The 18,698-nt window shown below is 51.8% G+C and overlaps 1 protein-coding gene across 3 annotated transcripts in view; it reads left to right on the forward strand.

Annotated features, from left to right (window-relative positions):
- The window catches only part of LYST (lysosomal trafficking regulator), a 3,752,809-nt gene that overhangs the window by 3,081,870 nt on the left and 652,241 nt on the right, over nt 1-18,698 (forward strand). For all 3 annotated transcript variants that reach the window (XM_085611970.1, XM_085611971.1, XM_085611972.1), the window contains one exon: nt 6,637-6,777. In XM_085611970.1, the coding sequence (XP_085468096.1) occupies nt 6,637-6,777 (141 nt within the window). The remainder of the gene's footprint in view (nt 1-6,636; nt 6,778-18,698) is intronic.

Below are 18,698 nucleotides of genomic sequence, written 5' to 3' on the forward strand. Positions count from 1 at the left end.
CGGAGATCAGAGGCCTCTGGTCTCCGGCGGAATCCCGGCGCCATATCAACCTTCTGGAGCTGAGGGCGATCCAACTTGCACTGAAGGCATTCCTTCCCTCTGTCCGGGGAAGTGTAGTGCAGGTGTTCACGGACAACACCACCGCCATGTGGTATTGCAACAAACAAGGCGGGGTGGGGTCGTGGACCCTTTGTCAGGAGTCTCTGCGTCTCTGGACATGGCTGAAACATCAGAGCATCACCCTGGTGGTTCAACATTTGGCGGGCTCTCTGAATGCCAGAGCAGACGAACTCAGCCGCCGGTGCTTGATGGATCACGAATGGTGTCTAAACTCGAACGTGGCGCAAGGCCTCTTTCGGCAGTGGGGAGAGCCTTGGTTACATCTATTTGTCACCGAAGAGATCGCGCAATGTCAGCAGTTCTGCGCGTTGGAGTTTCCAAGGCAGCACTCGCTCGGGGACGCCTTTCGTCGCGAGTGGAGTTGCGGTCTGTTGTACGCCTTTCCGCCTATACCACTTCTGCCCAGAGTGCTGAAGAAGATCAGGCGCGACCGGGCCCAAGTCATCTTGGTGGCTCCGGATTGGGCAAGAAGGTACTGGTATCCCGAGCTACTCAGGAGCTCGAGCAGCGACGCTCCAACTGCCAGGAATCCAAACACGTATGCCCCGAGACTACCAGTCCCGGCGGGCGTTGCGAGAGACGCGTCACGTGACTCGCTCAACGCCCGTCGCAGACGTCAAAAGGGCAAAGGTCGACTCCTTCGGAGCCGATAATTCTTCCGGACTAGAACGCCTGGAAGAGAACACCGCTGTACTAACAGAGAGAGAGACACCGCGATCGCGGAAAACCGGACAGCGAGAAGGCTGCGCTCCCCGCTCTTTACAGACCCGACTTCCGAGGTAGGCGTGTTGTTGCCATTGTCTGCCTTCGCTCCTCCGAGGACCGAGACCCGGAATCAGTGGGTCTCGCGGAGGGGAGCGTTTGGAATTGCTATACCCTTGAGCCTGAGTGCCCCTCTGTTGGAGGAGACCACAACTCGAGGGTATTTGGGTATTGTAGTACCTTACCCCTCCCGCAGGGAAGAGCGTAAGTGACTCTCAGCCCTGACTTTCCCTGAGTGGCTTGAGATCATTATCAAACGAACTCTAGGGGCAACTGTTGTTTTGTTCATGGATTGCATTTCGGGGCAGTAAAGATATACTGCCAGTATGCATGATTTCTCCTGTGTGGCATCGATGATGCAGAGTGGATACAGACTAAACCCAGTAACTGGCAGAAACCAGGACGTGTAGCTATTCACGTACTAGCAGCCAGTCCGCATTTTATGTTGCTTTTCTTGTGTTTCATCTAGATAGAGGAGAGAGCCTCAACATGAAGGGGTGGTGTCAGCCTCGCAGGGCATGAGAGTAGTGCTTCATACACAAATGGGTATATGCACGTGAGGGGACTAAAACATGTCGTGTTCCAGGTGTTATCATCAATAATGTGATGAATCACTTGTATGGTCCTTGTTTCTTTTGTTTTATGTATTAGTTGCCTGAAGCATCCTTACCACTGCCTCTTGCTCTCCCCTATAAGTTAGGCCGCACCTTCTTTGCTATACAGGTGAGCTGGCGAGACAGAGTGTGTACTGTTGGTTAGCATGTAAACAGTCCATGCAGAGTTATTGCAGACACAGTGCTTATCTAGTGTTTGTCTTTTCTTTCCTTTTCAGATCTCCCTCCCCGCAGTCCCTACCCTTTCCTTCCCCCGCTCGATTACCCCAACAGTCCGTGTTAATTTATATGCCGGACTTGGGGTTGTCCAGAGGTGGGCTCCTTTAGAGCATCAGCACAACCCTGGGGACATCGGAATGGAGGAACCTGACACTCAGTCTGTCGATCGATCCCCCGACACGACTGCCTCTTCAGGAGGACCTTCTGTCGCAGCAGCAGGGGACGGTCCTCCACCCGACCCTGTCCAGTCTCCACCTCCATGCGTGGAGATTGAGCTGCGGCAGTTGATACCATTTGACTTGCCTCCTGAAGTCTGTAATGTTATTCTGGCAGCCAGGCGTCCCTTCACAAAATCGGTATATGCCTGCAGGTGGAACAAATTTGTGGCATGGTGCACAGCAAAGGCTGTGGATCCCCTTTCCACCCCTCTTTCTGAGGTTCTCCTCTTTCTTCTTTCCATGGCCCAGCAGGGCTCTGCTCTGGGCTCCCTTAAAGGTTATCTTTCTGCTATTTCTGCTTTCTTACGGCTTCCTGATCGGCCTTCTCTTTTCAAATCCCCTGTTGTTTCTCGCTTCTTTAAGGGCATTACTCACATGTTTCCTCCTGTCCCTTTCGTAATGCCTCAGTGGGATTTGAATCTGGTATTGACGTTCCTGATGTGCGCTCCCTTTGAGCCACTTCATAATTGTCCCCTTCGTCTGTTGACGGTTAAGACTGCTTTCCTGGTTGCCATCACCTCTGCTAGAAGGGTGAGTGAGCTCCCGGCTCTCTCTCCTAAGCCTCCTTTCCTTTCTGTCCATCCGGACAAAGTTGTTCTCCGGACCCGTCCTTCCTTTCTTCCTAAGGTGGTAACTGCCTTTCACATCGGGCAGTCTGTTACGCTGCCCACCTTCTTTCCGCCTCCGCATCCCTCAAAAGAGGAAGAGAGGCTCCACCGTCTGGTCCCAAAACGGGTGCTGTCCTTCTATCTGGACCGCACCAAGCAGTTCCGGGTGGACGACCAACTCTTTGTCGGCTACGTGGGCGCTAAGAAGGGACGGGCGGTACACAAACAAACCATCTCTCGGTGGGTCGCTGCACACGTTTGCAAAACACTATTGCCTGGACAGCCAAGTCCGGAGAGATGGCTTCTTTGGCCGTTCTGTTCTCGAGCACTTTCTGGTGTGATCTTGGTTCACAGACCCACCACGGGTTTGGTATTGCTGGGGTATCTATTCTAAGGTGAGGAATCTAACTAACGTGTTTCTTTCAGATGAACAAGTTACTTACCTTCGGTAACGATATATCTGTAAGAAACATTAGTTAGATTCCTCACCGACCCACTCATCCTCCCCGTTCTGCGAACCGATATCTAGGGTTGAATGCAACCCTTTCAGGGACCTAGAATTTTTTTTTGGCACCAGTGTCGGTCTCTTGCATGGCTCTGCGTTCCTGGCGCGGAAAGCTATGTACAAGAACTGACGTCAGCTCGCGAGGGCGGCGTCTAAGTACTCCGACGACGTCATCCCGGCGATCACGACGTCGACGACGGATGCGGAGCCACAGACGACGCCTAGCGACGCGCAAGGGTATTGCTGACGAAAAATCTTTCCGGATCCAGCCTGACGCCTGGGGATATTCTAAGGTGAGGAATCTAACTAACTAATGTTTCTTACAGATATATCGTTACCGAAGGTAAGTAACTTGTTCGTCACTACTAGAGTGAGTGAGGGCTATATAAGAAAAACTGTATTTCTACCTTCCCACCCGTAGACACGGGTCGGTTACAAATTGGACTTAAGCTCTCTTGGTACATCCTACTTGAGAGAATAACCATCAAACAATTATGAGCCCCCCCTCCCTTTTCTTCTGATCCTGAAGTAAGGATCAGGGTTCTTTCGAAGGGACACCCATTAGGTTCAGTGTGGATTGCCAGAACCCACACATAGCTGGAAAGTCATCACCCAAAGTCAGGCGACCTGATAGCCCATTGGCGAGTGTCAGTGCGGTCCCCTCAGGGCACTTTAAAGGGATAAAAATGGTACCCCTGGCCCCCTGGACTCTTAGATCATGCTGGATTTGTAAAGAGGACCAAAGAAGGACTGTCCTGCTACCCTTTGAATTGCACAAAGAGAGGCTGCACCGTCTGCTGGACTACACCTGCTGCACTTTGGTCTAGCGAAGTTTGGACTATGCCTGTGGCTCCTAGCTCGGGGTGAAAGTTGATTTCCAGTCCCAGAACAAACTAGTGACTCAAAGGATCAGTCTGCTGATGGCCTGGAACCATCTCCAGGGCCACAAGACCAGAAGTAGCCCAAACCGATAAGTTGCTATGCACCTGAGAAGATTTGCTGCTAGCTGCCGCTGGGAACCCTGAGAGACCGATCATTGATAGCCAAAAGTTGCATATGAGTCCGCTGGTCCCGGGAGTGTCGTCAAAGTCTGGATTGGTCGCTCTAGAAGGACATTAGCCCTCAGTGAAGGATTTTGCTTCAACCATGGTATCCTGCTGCTGTCCTACCCCCGGAAAGAGGACTTCATTGGACTCCGATCTCTGTGGGCAAAGTCGCCCACATCACCTGTGGACCAAAAAACCACCATAAAGGCATCCCCTTTGACCGCATCGCAACCAGAGCATCCTTGAGCATCTTTTCATCCTGTATCCCCAGCATCAGGACCATTCCATTATAGTCTATGGTGGTCGTGCTGTAAAGGCGGAAAATGGACTGGAAAATGCTCTAGTTTTCAAATCTACTCCATTGGCCCCATAGACATCAATCCTGTTCAATTTGGTCGCCCAAGCCGGGCTGGAGAAGTCAAACTAACCTTTACAAACTTTTGGAAAGTTTACAAACTTTTTTTTGCCAAATGCTTGTTTGTGGTTGTAATTAAAAGTAGTAAAATCATCATAAAGTTATCTCTAGATTCCTCCGGTCAGTTTTGCTCATCATACACTCTAAAAGACATTAAAATACACTCTATAAATTGGTGATGTGTTTCTTTCGTGTCGTGTGACTTTTTTATTACATTGTTTGGTACTGTTAAATGCTTTACACCAAGTTTCTTTGTGCAAGCCATGCTGTTCGAAAACCATAGCTACCCAGGGTTGACTTTAAGGTTGTTCAAACGAGCCTGACTGGACTCAATAAAGGTTTTGCGAGTGTATTCTATGGTAAGGCCCCACACCCATATCATATAATAGATCCATATCCTCCCAGCCACTAATACCAATAAAACACTGTTTTCCTAATAATAATATTGCCTACTCCCCATTGGTATTTGTTATGTAATATTTTAGTAGATTATTTTTGTTCATTCGAAGATCTTTTTCTGCACTTATACATTTAGCTTTGAAAATGCTGGAACTGGTACCTTCGCAATATCATGGACAATTTCTTGACATAATTCACCAATTTGTTTTGTAACTGTTTGTCGGTTCCTTTTTGTTGGGTTAAAAAGTTGCACTCCTGTCCACTATCGCTATTTATTACCTATTTTCTAAATGCTCTGTGTATGCAACATGTTTTCTCACCTGTATTTGTATCTCTTGATTAATTTTTGAGTCTTGTGAAATGAAAGAAAGAAATATAAATCAATTAACTAATGTTTTGGTCATGTGTATATAAAATAATTACTGAATGTGTTACAGGTAAGGTCTTTTGTTTTTTTTATATTCAGGATATCTGTCAGGCAGCAACGTGTGCTTACCCGTTTGCAAAGCGCTACTGCCTGGACAGTCAGGTCCAGTGAGACGGGCATTTTGTCTGGCCTGTCCTATAGGATTTTCTAGTCTAATCCGTGTGGCTAGAAGTCTCCTATTGGATGAACAAGTTACTTACCTTTGGTAACACCTTATCTGGTAGAGACTCCATCTATCCCCAGATTCCTTATTGACCCACCCTTCTTTCCTGCTCTGCAAATGGATTTCAGAGAAAAGGGTTGGTTCCCTTTGAAGGGCCCTTGTTTTAACCCACCAGTGTTTATTGTTCTTCGTGGCTCCATGCTTCTAGTTGCTAAAAGAAACTGCAGTCTGTGCGCTGGAGTGACGCCTATATAGGCATCGCACACGTCACTTCCGGCGCAGAAGACAACACCACACAGAGCCGAAGAATGCCACCACCGGTACCCAGGGGTCCTGCTCACAAAAAATGGCCAGCCCCAGTCTGATGCCGGGGGATTTTTCTAAGGTAAGGAATATGTGGCTAGATAGTCTTACCACATAAGACGTTACTGAAGGTAAGTAACTTGTTCATTTCTTTAAAAAACCAAGATATTGCAAATATTATAAATGCCTCCATCCAACGAAACAAAGCTCCTAGTGGCCTAATACAAGCTACCATCACTCAGAATAAAAAAAAATAACTTTCCTAATAGCAAAATATAGACTCATTCTGAACCTCTTATTCATAAGCGACATCTTGGAAATGAGTGTCACATTTCAACGGCAAGAATTATTAAAGTCAAATAATAATCTTCCTGACAGACATTTGGGTTCAGACTGAAAGGGGCGAGATCAGTAGTGCTACGAAATGTCTTGCAGGACAAGGTCTTACTAAATACGTACTCCCCCTCGCCTTTTTTATCTATCGCTGTCCCTTTTCTGCCTCTTTATCCCTCTTCGTCCTCATGCTTCTCTTTCATGCTGTCTCAATCCATCCCCCAATTAAAAGTTGCCTTGTGCTGCACATGTTTGTCTAGTAGTGATGGGATGCTTCAGACAGTCAATCATTTTTTTAACTAAAGACCCTAGCCAACCCCCCACCCCCACCCACACCAATCCCTCCCCTCCCCCCACCCATTTGCCCCCATCTGTTAAAATGGTTACAAAATTCTTGTCCCACTCTGAACATTGCTCTACTGCCTATGTTTCTTTTCAGTTGCAGTGCATTGATGTTAAAGGAGTTTATTGGGAATACAAAGATTTTCTATTGATTATTTCCAGATCAAAGTTTTGACATCCCAGATAGAACTTTTCACTCAATGGATACAACCTGGCGACTCTCATCCTATGAATCTATGACTGATGTGAAAGAGCTCATTCCAGAATTTTTTTACCTGCCAGAGTTTCTGGTTAATAGAGAAGGTATGTAATAACTGTTTTCTCACAATCCAGTAAAAAAAGACATGACTACAATTAATTTGTTTTTCTACTTTCAAGTGTATATCGAGATTAACTATTTTGCTTTTTATAGACTATATAATGTGTTCTGTTGAAATAAGAGGAAAGTCTACCTATGCCGAATATCTGGGGAAAAATAACTGATCATAATCCATTGATAAATAATTTACACTGGGGCAAGAAGACCATCAGCAATCCCCATACGGAAACTGTGAGAAGCTTGCTTGGTATATGATGCACACATATGTATGTGGACACCCTGCACCAATCCAGACAACCCTTATGGTGATTTTAGCGGTCTTAGACAACCTTCGAAAGCTCTCTAAGTGGTAGCTGTGAAGTGCACCCTTCAGCCTTAGTCCAGAAGGAGAGTAAAGCATCTTGTTTTACCAGAACATAATCTTATTAGTATAGAGTAAGTAAAAAAGAACAGCACAGTGTATTTATAAAAAGATGTATTTATTATAAGACAGTCACTAACACATACAGATATCTGCTAGCCGGAGATCTACACAATGCACACAATACTTTTAAACAGAAACAGGTAAGAAGCACGGGGGAGACCAAACCATATACTAAAATAGCGGTATGCGAACCATGACTCAAGTCAAGACTATACCCAGAAGACTTAGAAATGCCGGGGACATAAGGAACCACCCAATGTAATTAACCAGGAACCCCACGGAGGCCGTGGGCAGAGTGGGAACACAACCGCTGGCTCAATACAAGTCAATGAGTAAGTTGTGGTTGCAGTTTTGAAGAAGGACCCTTCCCAGTGGACCCTGAAGAAAGCCCGTGGAAGACAGAAGGTTGGAGAACCACCCCACCCGTGGATACCCGAGGAACCAGGATACCTACACCAGGGATGCCGGGTGGATAGGTGTGAAGTGGCTTTGGAAAAAGCGGTCAAACTCAATGGTAGACTTCAGGAAGATGCCGCTGCTGTAGAAGGGGAAAGTGTCTGGTGGAACCCAAAGGTGGATTCAAGGTGAAAAGTACCTGCAAGCAAAGGGGCCAGAGTCTGTGCATCTCAGGAGTGACCAGGAGGCACGGAAGACGAATGCCCACAGATGTCGGAAGCTGCAGGGGAGATGACGGTGACCTTGGAGCTGCAGCTGTGAGGACCAGGCGACGCTGTGGAAGACCAGGAGCCGTTCACGTGCTGTCCCACATCGGATGTTGAGAGTTGAGTGTTCGGTGTCCGTAGGGAGCACGAACAAGCCTTTGGCAACTGCAAACAACGTGGAAAGTGAAGAAGGTGCAGTGTCGAGACCAGCATGGTCCAGTTGACTCACCACAAGCGGGAGAGTCAGGGCAGGCCCGAGCAATCGGGGGAGCCCACAAGAATCAAAGAAGACCCTCAAGAGTACCCACAGGCCAGAGGCACTGGAGTTGCGAGAGGACTTCGAGCAGCTCACCAAAGATGCAGGCCCACTGTGCAAGTGATGCAGTGAGGACGACTATCTTGGTCACAGGAGATGCTGGTGGTTGGGGCTACTTGATACCCAAAGATCTTGGAGGAAGGAAGCCAACAATCCTTTGCAACAGCAAGTCAACGTAGTGCACATTGGTTTGGTTCATGCGGCTCTGACAAGGGATACTGGTCTCAAACTTGGTGAGAGGATGTGAAGAACCACCACCTGTGTTGCTGAGCCTTTCGGAGTCGGTGAGAGCTTGAGATCTGCAGACCGGTCAGCTTTGTTGTGGTGTCTCCAGATGCTGGGAAGTGATTCCTTCACTTCAAGGGCGATTCCTTCAGGTGTCATGGATGTCCTCAGGCCTTGGGAGGTTCCTATATAGAAGACGGGCATAGACGTTGCAGCCGACAAGCAGGGCGACGAGATCAGGAGCAGCAGGAGTCTTTCTTATTGCAGTCTTGATGCCCAGAACGAAGTCCAGCGCAGTCCAGAGTGCCCAGACGGTCGAAGAAGAAGTGGTGTCTTGAAATGAATCTTGTCCTACGACGAATCTAGGGACCCACCTACAGGTAAGTCCTTCCTTATCCTAAGGAAAGGGTTGGGATGATTCAGGGTTCCCTCCCAGGGGAGGGGTCGGGCAGTGAAGAGAATACTCCCATGTCCTTTGTCCAGTTTCGCGCCAGACTGGGAACAAACGGCACCTTGAGCTGGTTTAAACTGGACTATGCAAGGAGGGCACCAAGTGTGCCCTTCAAGCAGACTGAGTGGCGCTAGCAAGCGCTCCCACCCAGCCCCAATACACTAAAATCTGTCTGGGAGGTGGTCACACCTCCATGTGACAGGATACCTATTGTTCTGCCTTCCCCTGTTCGCGCTTGGCTCAGCAGCAGGAGGGCAGAATCGTGTCTCTGGTCGACAGCAGCCATGTTGTGCTGTCCGGATCTAGAAGACTGGTACCAGGAGCACTTAGTGCCTCCCGCAGGATCTTAACAGTGCATGGAATGATACCTCCCACACCGTTTAAGGCGTGGGCCCTGTTGGGGTATGATTCCAACATGTTTGATACCAGACATGATAGGGTTTGTTACAGACAGTTTTGAGATGGTCATCTAGTAATGACGTGGTGCCCTTCTATATGTTATATGGCTTTCTCACAACCCGGGAGAATGGACTCCGTAGGCTGTAGGGGTGTCCTGCTCGTGCAGGGGCACCCTCACACTTCGAACAGAGCACCCTGCCTTCAGGATTGAATGGCCTGCTTTAGGGGTGACTTATAGGTTTGAAGTGTAGGGACCTCAGATATTGGGACACCTATATATTTGGTAAGTGGTGCTAGCACCAGCTTACACAGGCTGCAATGGCAGGCCTGTAGTTACAAATTGAGGGGCCGCCATGGGTGGCATAATACATGCTTCAGCCCATGGGGGACCTCGGGTGTACCTATGTCCTGGATACCTTGGTACCATAGACAAGGGACTGAGCATACACCAGTGTCCAATCTGGGATGTACCTAAGTACTTAACATACCAATTTAGGGGAGAAAGCACAGAGACTGGGGCCCTGATAAGCAGAATCCCTGTCAGACTAGTCAGAAAAAGCATTACATCAAGCAAAAAGTGGAGGTAACCATAAACACAGATCCTACTTTCCTACACTGTGTGTTGAAGAGTACATCCTGGTCAAAGGAGGGGACCCGGAGGAGCGAACAGAATGGTCAGTGCACAGCCCTCGGGGATTAGCTGGATTACCCACAAATTTATTGTAATTTTCTCCCTACAGACCCCCCACTGCAAAATCGTGGCTTAAGGTGATGGAGGTTAGGGACAGGGAAGAAGTCAATTTCTGAAATTGCTGAGAAATGCTGCAAGATCTCTGTTAAAATTTTAGACTTTGCCTCCACAGTGGGAAAGGTCAACTCAAATGCATCTGCTGCTTTTCATACTACCAAAGTGAACAAAACATAGGAGAACCAGCAGGGTAAATGATATCCCATCTGGAGTGGTGTCCATACCACTTACATTTTGCAAATCAAGGAAGAAGCATGCATCACTGTTATCAGAGAAGATGAAGTTATCACTCATCATCGATGTGGCCATAATTCTTATCAGGCATCATAGGATCATCAGAGTCAGACCCAAAAGGTTTTTCCATCCAGGCAATTCGTTGGGCCCTAGTAAGAGAATGTGCTAAGAGCACATCATCAAAACAGGCTTTAACTTTCTACTTTACCACTAAGATACATTCAGCTGATTTGGAGGGATTTGAAAGTGGCACAGAAAGAAAATGTGGTGTTATAGGCAGCAGCAAATGCACATTGATAGCGTCTTGAAAGGACAGACGGTTTTTTGAAATGCAGAGGCCAGAGTTTTCTGAAGCGCAGGGTTGGGTAGCCTCGGGGTTAGGGCCATGGTGTCAACAAACCCACAGCATCGAATCTGACCAAGGACAATGGCCCAAAGGGTAATGCAGCCATCTTGAGGAGATCCAGTATAGCTATACAGAAGGCCTCCACCTGCAGACAGTCAGCCGACAATTGCATATTCCTGCTCCAACATTTTGGAAATTAGCTCCAACAACAAGGTAGAGACATGGTTTCCTTGAGGAAGAGATTCTTACTTTCCATGGCATTGTTCTTTGGGATCCTGGCCCGGCATTGGGAATCGCTTCAACTGAGAGCCGGCAACCCCATATGCCAGGAGTCACTGCTGTGAGGAAATCTGCTGTGCCGGTCAGGTTGGATACTGTGTGTACTGGAAAGACAGTGATCCTGTATGCCAGAGGGATCCACCGGGACCAAGCAACACATGTGAGCTAGTCTCAGAATCATCACCAGAGGAGACAGGCCACCGTGGGGACCCCCCTAAGGACCTGCACTGTGACTGAGCTCTGAAAGAGACACGTTAGTGATAGATTCCTTACCTTAGAATATCCCAGGTGTCAGACTGGATCCGGAAAGTTTTCTGTAGCAGTACCCCTGCGCATCAGTAGGTGGTGTCGTGCGGCTCCGCGTCCGTCACTGGCGTCGTAAGCGCCGCGATGACGTCACGGAGACTACTTAGGCGCCACCCATGCGCGCTGACGTCAGTTCTGTACACGGCTACCTTGGAGCCTGGGAGTCCCGCGGCCTACCTGCCTTACCCGGGTCCATCTGCGACTCCCGAACAGTGGCAAGAGTTTCTTGCAACCATGGACCGCCTTTTTAGGCCTCTGGCTCCCGCCGGCGTGCCTTCGGGCCCCGTGTTCCCGTCTCCAGATCCTGTTGGCCCGTCGGCGCCGCTGGCGGATCCAGCTTCGGCGCCACAGGATCCTACGCCGTTGGCTCCGGCCCCGGCGCCACGAGGTCCGGTGCTGCCAGCTCTGGCGCCGGCGCCACCCTCGGCTCCGCCTCTGGCGCCGCAGTAGGTGCCATTCGTTCCACCCTTGCCCTGGTTCCAGGACCATTTCGTTCCTACCTGAGATCTACATTGGGAGATGGCGCCGGCCCGGCACCGTTAACGGCGCCGTTTCCGACGCAGTTTCCAACGCCGTATGTCCCTTCTCCGACTCTGCCGCCTCGACCGGTTCCTTCTGCAACGAAGATGGAGGATGACTGAGAGGGGTCCGAGGACCCTCTTGCCTGTCAATGTGTCTCCGAGCAGGACTGGGTGGACGATCTGGAGGACGCCGGTGACCTCGATGTCTCTTCTGACCCGGGGTTTGCCTCTCCCCCACCTACGATGGTGCTCCGTCAGGCTGCTGAGGTCCTCAACCTTGATCTTCCCACGGTGGCTCTCAAAACTAACCTCCTTACTGAGGTGCGCCAGACGGCGTCGACTTCGTCGGAGCCACTGCTTTCCTTCAGTGACGCCCCCACGGATGTCCTGTTGGGCAGTTGGTCGCGGCCGGTCACAGGGGCCCCTGTGAATAAGAATGTTGCCAGCGTCACCGCCCGGTGCCTGGTGACCCTGCGTTTCTGACCACTCATCCCACGCCTGGGAGTCTGGTCATGCAGGCCTCGATGTCGCAGAGTGCCTTTCCCACGGCTCCACCGGATAAGGACTCTAAGAAGCTGGAGCAGTTTGATAAGCTGTTGTTCTCGTCGGCCAGCCTGGGGCTGCGGTCGGTGAACACCGCCTGCTTGTTGGGCCGCTATTCCCACGCAGTGTGGGACAGGGTTGCTCAGGTGTTACCTCAGTGTCCTGAGGAGGTCCATGCAGTGCTTTCCCAGGCAGTTGCTGAGGGTAAGGATGCGGCTATGTTCGCCATTCAGTGTGGTTTGGACAGCACTGACCACTGTTGAGCAGTGCGAATTCTCTGACTGTGGCGCTGCGTCGCCACAACTGGTTGCGATCCACTGGGTTCTCGCCTGACGTCCAGAGCTCGCTCATGGATATGCCCTTTAATGGCACTCGCCTGTTTGGCGATAAGGCCGACAGTGCACTGGAGCGCTTTAAGGACTCGCGGGCCACGGCCAAGTCCTTGGGTCTTTACACTAAGCGTCCAGCCACTCCTGGGTTTCGTTCCTTTCGTGGCCAAGGCAGGGGCACCCAGGCACGTTCCTTCAACAAGCCTGTGCAGAACCAGCCTCAGCGCAGCCGCGGCTTCCACAGGGGTGGCTCTGGGAATCGGTGTGGGGGGCAGTCCACCTCCGCCCCGCTGCTTCTACCTCTAAACCTTCCTAATCCGAGCTTTGTGGAGCACCCCACGCCGGTGAGTGGCAGGATCCGCCACCACCTCCACCACTGGCATGATATCACATCGGACAAGTGGATGTTGCAGATCATCCGCAGGGGTTATTCTCTTCCCTTTCAGTCCTCCCCTCCCGCCATGCCTCCTCTGTGCAACTGCATGTCGGGGATCACTTGCTGCTCCTCCACCAGGAAGTTACGGCCCTCTTGGCCAAGGGGGCCATCGAGCGCGTTCCTGGGCCAGAAGTAGGACTTGGTTGTTATTCCCACTACTTTCTGGTCCCCAAGAAGGACAAAGGGGGCCTGCGCCCCATCTTGGACCTCAGGAACGTCAATCGCTTCCTCCGGAAGGAGAAGTTGAAGATGTTGACTCTGGATCAGGTCTTGCCTGCCCTCGACCCTGAAGACTGGATGGTAGCGTTGGACTTGCAGGATGCATATTTTCACATCCCCGTCCTGCCGGCCCACCGGCGTTACCTCTGGTGCACGGTAGGCTGTGAGCATTTCCAATTAGCCGTGCTCCCCTTCGGCCTTACCAGCGCCCCTCGGGTGTTCACAAAAGTGATGGCGGTGGTCGCAGCTCACCTGCCCAGGTCAGGGGTGTCAGTCTTCCCCTACCTCGACGACTGGTTGTTGAAGGCGGGCTCGCCCCAGACAGTCGTCACCCACCAGACTACGGCCGACCTCCTGCATCTGCTGAGGTTCTCCATCAACGTGCTGAAGTCGCACCTGAGTCCCTCTCAGAAGCTCCCCTTCTTCAGAGCCGTTCTGGATTCAACGCTGTTTCGGGTTTATCCTCCTGAGCAGCGAGTCCGAGATATTCAGGCTGTGATTCCGATCTTTCAGCCTCTGTCCCGGGTTTCAGTCAGGATGACCCTCCGGCTCCTGGGCCTGATGGCCTCCTGCATCCTGCTAGTGCAACATTCCAGATGGCATATGTGGACTCTGCAGTGGGACCTGAAGTTCCAGTGTGCGCAGCATTAGGGCAACCTGTCTGATCATGTCCAGATCTCGGCGGGCACTGCAATTCAATTGCAGTGGTGGATCACGAATCGCGATTGGGTCAGTGGCAGATCCCTCTCCCTTCCCCAACCGGAGCACACAGTGGTGACGGATGCCTCCCTCCTGGGATGGGGAGAGGCCACTTGGGAGAGGCGGAGATCAGAGGACTCTGGTCTCCGGCAGAGTCCCGGCTCCATATCAACCTTTTGGAGCTTCGAGCGATCCGGCTTGCACTGAAAGTATTCCTTCCCTCTGTCCGGGGAAGGGTGGTGCAGGTGTTCACAGACACCACCACCGCCATGTGGTATTGCAACAAACAGGGCGGGGTGGGGTCCTGGAACCTATGTCATGGACATGGCTGGAACATCAAGGCATTACCTTGGTGGTTCAACACCTGGCAGGTTCTCTGAACGCCAGGGCAGACAAACTCAGCCGCCGGTGCTTGATTGATCACGAATGGCGTCTGCACTCGGACGTGGTGCAAGGTCTATTTCTGCAGTGGGGAGAGCCTTGGTTAGATCTATTCGCCACCGAAGAGAATGAGCAATGTCATCATTTCTGCGCGTTGGAATTTCCAAGGCGGCACTTGCTCGGCGACGCTTTTCATCGCGAGTGGAGTTGTGGTCTGTTGTACGCCTTTCCGCCTATACCACTTCTGCCCAGAGTGCTGAAGAAGATTCGGAGCAACCAGGCCCAAGTCATCCTTGTGGCTCCGGATTGGGCACGAAGATACTGGTATCCCGACCTACTCAGCATGGCGATTGATCCCCCGACCCGTCTGCCTCTTCGGGAGGATCTTCTATCGCAGGGGACGGTCCTCCACCCGAACTTGTCCAGCCTCCACCTCCATGCGTGGAGATTGAGCGGCGGCAGTTGGCGGCTTTCGATCTTCCTCCCGAAGACTGTGATGTCATTCTGGCAGCAGGCGTCCCTCCACTAAAACGGTATATGCCTGCAGGTGGAACACGTTTGTGGCATGGTGCACAGCAAAGGCTGTGGATCCCCTTTCTGCCCCTCTTTCTGAAGTTCTTCTGTTCCTTCTTTCTTTTGCCCAACAGGGCTCTGCTCTGGGCACTATCAAAGGTTATCTTTCGGCCATCTTCTCCTTTTTGTGGCATCCAGATCAGCCTTCTCTCTTTAAGTCCCCGGTTGTTAACCGTTTCCTTAAAGGCATTACGCACACATTTCCTCCCGTGCCGTTCATCATGCCTCAATGGGACTTGAATCTCGTTTTGACCTATCTGGTGTGCGCTCCTTTTCGAGCCCCTTCATACCTGTCACTTGCGTCTTCTTACTCTTAAGACTGCTTTCCTGATCGCTATCACCTCTGCCAGAAGAGTGAGTGAGCTCCAGACTCTTTCTTCCAAACCTCCTTTCCTTTCTGTTCATCCGGACAAGGTGGTGTGAAGGACCCGTCCTTCTTTTTTGCCAAAGGTGGTCACGCCCTTCCACATAGGGCAGACCATCACTTTGCCTACCTTCTGTCCGCCTCCGCATCCTTCGGGGAGGAAGAGAAGCTCCACCGTCTTGACCCAAAACGTGCACTCGCATTCTATCTAAAGCGTACACAGCAGTTCCGGGTGGATGACCAGCTCTTTGTTGGCTGCGTGGGTGCCAAAAAAGGTTGGGCTGTGCATAAACGGACCATCTCTCGGGGTCGTTCTGTGCATCAAAGCATGTTACTCCTTGGCTAAAAAGGAGTCTCCTGTGGAGCTGCGTGCCCATTCTCCCAGGGCAACTGCAGCCACTACTGCCTTGGGACGTGGCGTCCCCTTGCAGGAAATTTGTCAGGCAGCTACATGGGCCTTGCTGCACACGTTTACGAAGCATTACTGCCTTGACAGTCAGGTCCGGAGAGACGGCTTCTTTGGCCGTTGTGTTCTCCATGACTTTCTGGTGTAATCTATTCGCAGACCCACCACCGGGGTTGGTATTGCTGGGGTATCTATTCTAAGGTAAGTAATCTTTCACTAACGTGTCTCTTTCAGATGCACAAGTTACTACTTGTTTAACGATATATCTGTAAGAGACATTAGATAGTGTTAGATTCCTTACCACCCCACCCATCCTCCCCGTTCTGCGAACTGATTCTAGGGTTAAGGTCATCCCCCTTTCAGGGCCCTAGTTTCATGGCACCAGTGGTCAGTTTCTTGAATGGCTCTGCGTTCCTGGCGCGGAAAGTCGTGTACAGAACTGACGTCAGCGCGCATGGGTGGCGCCTAAGTAGTCTCCGTGACGTCATCTCGGTGCTTACGACGCCAGTGACGGATGTGGAGCCGCACAACGCCATCTACTGACGTGCAAGGGTACTGCTACAGAAAACTTTCCGGATCCAGTCTGACACCTGGGGATATTCTAAGGTGAGGAATCTATCACTAACTAATGTCTCTTACAGATATATCGTATATATAGGACTTTAAGGAGCAAGCCAGAAGATCCAACAGAATGACGTCAGTTATTTCTTTTTCCGTGCCAGCAAGCGCAGATCAGGAGAGAACGGTACCCCCAGTCACTTTTTGACTGAGTTTTTTCGAGGCTTTTTGTCTCTATATTTCGAGTCGATCGACTCCTGGTGCAGTAGGGATGCTCGGTTTCAAGTCCTGCGGGGACTGTCATCGCATGATGTCTGTGACGGACCCGCACCACGTGTGTCTTGACTGCCTGGAGCGCGACCACGACCTCTAGTCGTGCTCTTACTGCCGGGCCATGGCGCCGAAGACTTTGCGGGAACAGTCCCGAAAGTTGCTTTGTGCCACTCAATGTCCCGGTCCCATGGGAGGTCGAGGGACCAGTCGCGGAGCCGCCACCATTGTTCATCGGGATCGAAGTCCGCACTCGGGGTCAGGTAAGACGAAGCATTCCAAGAAGTCGAAGAAGCGCCATCGCTCTCCGACTTACCCTTGCCGGTTGCGCGATGCAGTTGAGGGTGCCTCCCCCCGCGGCTCCTGTGGAGCCTACGCAGTCACCGCCGACCTAACCGCCCTTCCCGGGTCCATCGGCGACTCAGTCCCAGTTGCAGGAATTTATGTCTGCCATGGCTCGCCTCTTTGGGTGGTAGGGCCCCGCAGGCTCGGATCCCGGTCGACGCCAGTTGACCTTGTGACACCTCCACCTACGTCGACCCCACCAGCACCAGCTCCGACGTCGCCCGGCCCACCGTACGACGTTGCCCCCGGTTTCAGCTCCGATGTGGACACGGCGCCGGACCGCCGTCGCTCAATGCCGATTCCAACGCTGATGGGGGATTTCTATCCCTATTTCCCACCTCCTTATTTTCGGCCTGTTCATCAGCCTTCGGAGGAAGGGGAGGACTGGGAGGGGTCTGAGGACCCTCTCACAGAACAATGTGAGTTTGACCCGGACTGGGCAGAGGAGTTTGGGGGGAGGCCAGTGGCCTTGATACCTCCTTGACCTTGGCATGCTGACTCCTCCTACCGTGGCTACGGAGGAGGGTGCAAGATATGCAGTGGTGATGCGTAGGGCGGCCGATTCCCTCCAACTCGAGCTCCCTACAGTGGCCGTCAGGACTCACCTCCTGACAGAAGTGCTTCAGCCGGCAGCTACCTCTGCGGAGCCACTGCTGCCTTTTAACGATGCACTTTCGGACTTTCTTTTGGGAACCTGGTCCAGGCCCAACACAGGGGCTCCTGTGGATAGGAACGTGGCCTGACGCCATCGCCCGGCCCCGTGCGACCCACTTTTCCTTTTCCAACACCCCACCCCTGAGAGTTTGGTTGTCCAAGCCTCTGCATCCCCAAGCGCATTCCCTACCGCACCTCCGGACAGGGAATCCAAGAAACTGGAGCATTTCGGTAAGAAGATTTTTAATTCCGCCAGTTCAGGGCTGCGGTCTGTGAACATCGCATGCCTCTTGGGCCGTTACTCCCACTCTGTGTGGGATACGATGGCGCGTGCGCTGCCTCACTGTCCGGAGAAGGCCCGGACAGTGCTCTCTCAAGCTATTGTTGAAGGGAGGGATGTAGCCAAGTTCACTATTCGTTGTGGCCTTGACACGGCCAACTCGCTGGGCAGGGCGATTTCCACGACAGTGGCGCTCCGTTGCCACGCCTGGCTGAGGCCAACTGGTTTTTCTGGGGATATCCAGAACACTCTGATGGACATGCCCTTTGATGGCATTTGCCTTTTCAGCAACAAAGCAGATAGTGCGTTGGAGCGCTTTAAGGACTCGCGGGCTACGGCCAAGTCCTTGGGCCTTTCTGCCACGCGCCCTCCTCCGCCTTCTGCTTCTCGCTCCTTTCGTGGTCACGGAAGGGGCGCCCGACACATTAGCTTCAGAGCCACAGGCCTGCGCAGCAACAGTCTCAGCGCTGCTGCGGACGTGGGACCCGCCGAGTCGGATCAGGGGGCCAGCGGGCGGGTCAGTCCACCTCCACCCCAGCCACCATTGCCTCCAAACTTTCCTAGTCCAGTTTTTCAGGCCCATCAAATGCCAGTGGGCAGCAGGATTTGCCATCACCTCCCCCACTGGCGCACCATCGCTTCGGACAGGTGGGTTTTAAAAATAGTCCTAAGGGGCTACACCCTCCCCTTCGAGACTACAACTCCAGCCATGCCACCTCAGTACCACTGCATGTCGGGGGATGACTTGGCACTTATTCAACAGGAAGTCACGGCCCTGTTGGCCAAGGGGGCCATCGAGCGCATTCCTGCACCAAAAGTAGGAAGTGGTTGTTACTCACTCTACTTTCTGGTGCCCAAGAAGGACAAGGGCCTGCGTCCTATCTTGGACCTCAGGGACGTAAATCGCTTCCTCCGGAAGGAGAAGTTCAAGATGTTA

Source organism: Triturus cristatus, chromosome 6, assembly GCF_964204655.1.
Source record: "Triturus cristatus chromosome 6, aTriCri1.1, whole genome shotgun sequence".
In the NCBI taxonomy this organism is placed as follows: domain Eukaryota; kingdom Metazoa; phylum Chordata; class Amphibia; order Caudata; family Salamandridae; genus Triturus; species Triturus cristatus.